The 6,118-nt window shown below is 36.5% G+C and overlaps 1 protein-coding gene across 1 annotated transcript; it reads left to right on the plus strand.

Annotated features, from left to right (window-relative positions):
* The first annotated feature begins 484 nt into the window (after nucleotides 1-484).
* On the plus strand, nucleotides 485-5,459 carry LOC147620764 (uncharacterized). Its single transcript, XM_086825353.1, has 3 exons — nucleotides 485-1,416; nucleotides 1,513-1,826; nucleotides 5,385-5,459. Exons 1-3 carry the CDS (start codon nucleotides 573-575, stop codon nucleotides 5,457-5,459), a joined length of 1,233 nt encoding a protein of 410 aa, XP_086681479.1. The 5' UTR covers nucleotides 485-572.
* The last annotated feature ends 659 nt before the right edge of the window (nucleotides 5,460-6,118 follow it).

Here is a 6,118-nt window from a genome sequence, read left to right on the forward strand (position 1 = left end):
ATTATTGATTAAATCTTTATTTTATAAAATATTATTTTTTCAACCTCTTTTTTTCTTAATTTACGTATGAAATCTTCGTTTTGGTATTTTTGTGTATTTAAAAGACAAACAATTCTTTCAAAAAAATACCTTTTTAAAAAAAGTCTATTTTTGAAATCACTTACCTCCTTAGATAATATTTTTGTTTTTCTTCTTAGCCATAATTTCCTCGTAGCAAACTTTGAACCAAATGACAATGAAAGAAAAATTCAAAATTGTAACAAATAACAAAGTAATCAAGAAAATGCATACCTTACAGAATTAAACTCAAGAAAAATGCTCCAAATTTAAAAAAATGCTCTTGTGGCTCTCTTAGCGGCGGCAGACCCTTGGAATGTGTCTCTAAAAAGGACTTCCTCTCATCTTTTAAGTCCCATATTTTATAATAATTAATAAATTTTAATATTTATATTAATATTATTATTTTTGAATCTAAGCATTAAAAGTAAGTTATTTGGATTTGAGATTACACTCCACTTTGTAGCTTAGACCATTGTTTTTTAGAGAAACTTAGAGGTGTGAAGTTCCTAGTCATGGCAGGGCAACAAAAGTCTCTCTCAAGCTCATTTTGCTCTTTTCAAGTGCCTGTATCCGTACTCACTCCTAAAAGTCTGAGCCAATCTATCAGTGATGATGATGTTACAAGCCCACTATTTGCTAATTTATCAAATTCTGATACCGATGTTCCAGTTTCTCCATCATTAGTTCAGCCTATTCGTGTGGAGACAACCACTCCCTTGAGAAGAAAAGACAAGTTTTTGCATCGCAATGCATTGAGAGAGGCATGTAGGGTGTATTGTTGTAAAAAAAACTGCTTGAGGACACTTGGATTCAGAAAAATTAAGCAGGAACGTGAAAACTTCTTTGCTTTAAAACGTGCTCAACAAAATACAGCATTACATGGTTTTTTATTAAGGTCTGGAGAGAAGATAAAATATACAGTTTCTGGCACGATTGTGTGTCGAAAGTGTTTTTTTCAAGTGTTTTGTTTAAGCAATCAGCGGATGCAAAAGATCTTAAAGCAGTTGCAACGGGTGGAAGAAGATTCACGGTACTCATTTAGTACACGTGAGACTCCTCAGCTGTGTTTTCTCAAGAGCTGGATGGAACGATTTGTCACTTACAATGGTGAGCGCATGCCAAATTCAAAATTCACCCATTTGCCTGATAATTTTACAAAGGGAGAAGTTTACAACCTCTACGTGGAAACGTTGAAAGGAAGAAACATGTCATCTCTTTCATTTACTTCATTTCTTAGAGTTTGGAAACAATATTTTGCTGATGTGAAAATTCCCAAGAAAACTAGAATGGGGATTTGTCAAATTTGTGCAGAGCTCAAAGCCAAAAGAGATGTTGCAAAGACATTTGAAGAAAAAGGTATGTTTGATTTGTGTTTTTTGTACGTTTTAATTTATAAATGAGAATTCCAAGTGGTATAATTTAAACTAGCTTTACATTGTTTTGAGTTTTCAGGTCCTATTCTACAAGCACTTAAAGCTCATCGAGAACAACAAAGTACAGAGCGTCAAAAGCTAGCAAAGCATCGAAAGAAGTGCCTTGAGCAGAAAGAAATGTATTTGGGATTAGTCATAGATGGAATGGATCAAAAGAAGACATTGATACCCCATTTTATGCGTGCTCCAAAGAATTTGAAGGAAGAGAATTTCATACAACTACACGTTGTTGGAGCCCTCATCTTTAATGGCATCATGACGTCAAAAGTTTTTATAAACTTTCCAAATTTACACAACGACCCTAACTTGACCATCACCATAATTCAAAAAATAGTAAGTGAATGGCAAGGAGAATTACCTAGCACACTTTATGTGCAGCTAGATAATACGGCAAGGGAAAACAAAAATCAAATAGTGCTTGCTTATTTGAGTATGTTGGTGCAGCAGAAAGTTTTCAAAAAGGTCAAACTTGGATTTTTGTTGGTGGGTCACACTCATGATCAAATTGATCAGATGTTTAGTAGGTTTTCAGTCAAACTTGCTAGGAAAAGTGCATTTGACCTTCCAGAGGTGTGCATAATTCTTAAAGAAGCTTATGATCCTACGCCAGAAATTCATGTTTTGAAAGGCACCTATGATTTTAGAGAGTTTGCAACAGGTGGAGATTTTGCAAGCCCTGCATTCGCTCAGCTTAATGACCATAGTTTCCAACATCAATTCAAAATAAAAGAAAAAGAAGCTGAAACACGTTTGTGGTGTAAGAAGTACTCTAACTCAGAGGCATGGCATCCTCAGGATGGTTTGAAGTTTTTACTCAGTGTCCCAGAACGACAAATTCTTCAGGCAGCAAAAATGCTTTTGGCATCAAGCATTGAAGCAGCAAAAGCTCAAAAAGAAAAGCGACCCATCAATTATCAGCAATGTTTGATAGAAATTAAAGAGACCATACAATCAGCACATGTGTATTTTCCAGCTTGCTCACTTGGATGGTGGAATACATTTTTTCATGAGCAAGAAATCTTGATTGAGGAAGTTCAAAGCAATTCAAGATCACTGATAAATCTGGAGCCCTTTCTTTGGAGAGTACAAGAACTTGAAGACCGTGATGATAATATTCAAATGCCAAATCAACAAACAGAATTGCCTGAAGAATTGCAAACATTGGTGCATGGGGAGACTCGCGAAGCGTATGTTGGTGCTAGAAGGACTAGTCAACGACGACTGCAAGAGAAGGAAATGTGGGAAGGAAATATTGAGGAGCTCACTGTAGGTGCAATGATTGCAGTGTTAGCAACAGATGATGAAAGCGGATGTCCTTTTTGGTTGGCAAAGGTACTTAAAGTCCTTGAGGAAAATGGAAAAGTAAGCTCAATTGAGGTCCACTGGTACAAGGTCAATGGAGATGATGCATTATCAGGAAAATATTATCCAGAGATGATTCGAGTAAATAAAAAGGGAAAGAAAGCAAATCGTAGTCAACGTCGCGTGGATAGCCTAAGCATGGAGGATGTGGAAGTTCTTGTTTATGGTTTTACCTTGAAAAAGTCGGGTCATCTACGAGAACAAACCAAAAAAATTCTTCTGGAGAAAGTCAAAGATTTAACACGAGAGGCATAAGACCTCTCATTGTAACCAATTTTGTGGACATTATTATTTTATTGCAAATTGAGTATTTTTTTCTCAAAAAAAGTGTGATTTTATGAGCAGCTCTATCATCTTTCAAAGTATTGAAGTGTAAAACTTGCACTTTTTAACAGTTTTTTTTTAGCTTTTTAGGAGCTCATACTCTTTTTAGTTTAAAAAATAGTGTTTTTTGAGATATTTTAGCATTTTCAAAAATGGGTTGTATTTTTGATGGTTTAGTTGTACTTTCAAATGGCTGGATGTTACAAGCTTCCTCCCCAGTGAGCCCAACAAACCTACATACTTCAGGGGAGAGGGGCACAAATTCATCTTCATCCACGATGGCCTTTTTGAATTTATATGCCCTCTCCCATACAAATAAATAAGATGTGCTATAGTCATACAGAGATTTGGCTTCTTGATCATCACATCAATGACTATGAGATTCGCTTGAGTTCTTGGTTCAGTACTATCTTTGCCATGCACATTTTGCTGCCCATTACCATCCTCATTTTCATCCTCTTCATCTTTCGTATCCTCTCTTGCATTCACGGAATTGAAATATCTGTTAGGAGGAGGATTTGCCAAGAAAATCTCTTCTATGTCTATGCAATGGGTCAGGTGAGGGAGTTTCATAACTTTCCACACAGCATCTGCTCATACCTGAACTAGTATTTGGAATTATCCATGACGCTGCTGGGTATTACTTTCCAGTGCGCACCATTTTGAGGAGAGTGCTTTGCAAAGAAGCGCCAAGCTTATTTGCTCTATAATTATCCATGTATACATATGCTCTTTCAAAAAGATTGACATGTGACAAGCACACTTTATTCTTTAAGTCAGCCTGGCCATACAGAGCGTATAGTTGACGTCCTCTTGTTATCTCTTCAGTAGATATATTGTGTGAGAAGAACTTAAAGTATGGTTTCTGCAAGTCTTTCATACAGTAACCTACCATGCATTCAAAGGTGTACATTTTAATCTATCTAAGAACTCTACACATAACCAAGCCTCCCTCGGGCTTAAAGAAATCCCATCCTAAATATCTTTTTATGGTTTTGCCTATACTTATCAGGGACGGTGCCATTAAACTGACAACCATCTGAAAATGCAAGTGGTTCAAGGTGCCACCTTTTTCCAATGCAAAAAGACCTTTCAAACACTCCATTCTGACAAATTCCTATAGGGGTTCTCAACATGATAATTTAATATCCCCATTCCTGATAGCAACTATCACCGATACTTTGAAAAGCTTTGTTTTTTTCTCTGCCTGCTGGGAAAGTAGGAATTTTGTGCACGAAGGGCTCTAAATCAGCATTTTGCTCATTTGCCATTGGTTTTTTTCCTTTCTCATCGCGCTTCATCGATCCTTCAAAAAAAATAAGTGCATTAAGCTTGTCATGTGACATAATAATTAATATACAATAGGGCAAATGTTGTGGGTGCATTGGGTGCATATTAGTAGCATATTATGTTGAAATGCGTGAAAAATTTAATTAATATACAACAGAAAGGATGTTATGTGTGCGTATTATGTTCAAGTCAAATACATTCTACTTATTTGAAGGTTTTATGTTTCTACGACATGGAAAGTTTCTTTTTGTTGAAATATTATATTTTACAAACATTCATTTACTGAAATCAATAAAGTTGCTACATATGTTATGGGGGCATTTTAAAGGCAAATAGAAATTTAAAGAAATATTGAAGATCTTCATCTTTTCAGGTTTATATTTTTCAAAAATGGAAAAACAAAACAAAACATTAGCGTTCATATTATTTAAATTGTTAACCATGAGCAAGTGTGCTTCTGAAATCTGGATGGAAGAAAAGTTACTGAATATGCAGTCAATACGCAAATTATGAAATTTGTTGTGTACTGAATACGCAGATTACGAAATTTGCTGGGACACTATATGCATAATATGCACCCATTTCATACCATGCTGCATACAGATAGAAGAGAACAAATTTTCGTATTATGAAGAAAATATATTTCTTTATAATACGCTTAAGGCACCCACTTAATACCGTCCTGCTGCATATAGATAAAAGAGAACATATATTCGTATTATAAAGAAAATAATTTTTTTAATTATCAAAACTCGAGCTTACACGGACCAGAAGATCGAGCTTTTTGCTTGATAGCATGCAAGTTACGAACATTAGAAGGTCCTTCGGGAGGAGTAACAACACGATTGTGCACAACAGAAGGAGCATGTTGGATGGGCATGGTAGATGCTGTGGGAGACTGGGAAACTGTTGCAGGTCGTTGGAGATTGGATGCAGATGAAAGGCTTTCAACACAAGGGAAAGATGAAGGACGACGATCTACTTGCATGATATTGCTAATATCATGCATGGCTTTTCTTATGGGAGGCATCACGCGATGAAGAAGAAGACAGTAATGAATAAAATAACACATACTATCATTAAGTAGCCCATGCGACCATAACTTGCCGTCAAATAGAAAACCTGAGTCTGTACCATACGGCTCCAAAAGCCCAAATACCAGCCAGATATTACGACCGAAAAATGGTGGAAGGATTGTGCCGAACAAAAGTCGAGCAAACTAGCAACAAATAGACAAGGCAAGACCACGCGACTGGGCTTCTAGAATGCCATCACTGAAAAGAACCACTAGCAGGCCATAACACGATGAGCATGGCCAAAGCGCGATTCGAGAGGTTCCAGAAGCCAAGGAACCGAGAAATGCTCGAAGAATCTTTATAAAGAAAACCAAAACCAACCACCAATGAAAGAAGAAGGCACGAGTACAAGAGTCTGCTTCCAGAACAACAATACGCAGGAGAACCGGACCGCACAAGCACCAGGCCATGGCACTAAGCCAAAGCGCGCTTAATGTGCTTCCAAAACCAAAAGAGAGAAGCATGTGAACCAAAAATATTATATAAGAAAAAACCAACACACGTAGAAGACACGTGTTTACAAAATAGATTAATGCATGCCGCCACCAGAGTGAAAAAATTAATTAATATACA

Source organism: Cibotium barometz, chromosome 31 (assembly GCF_041138505.1).
Source record: "Cibotium barometz isolate CiBa-2024 chromosome 31, ASM4113850v1, whole genome shotgun sequence".
NCBI classification, from domain to species: domain Eukaryota; kingdom Viridiplantae; phylum Streptophyta; class Polypodiopsida; order Cyatheales; family Cibotiaceae; genus Cibotium; species Cibotium barometz.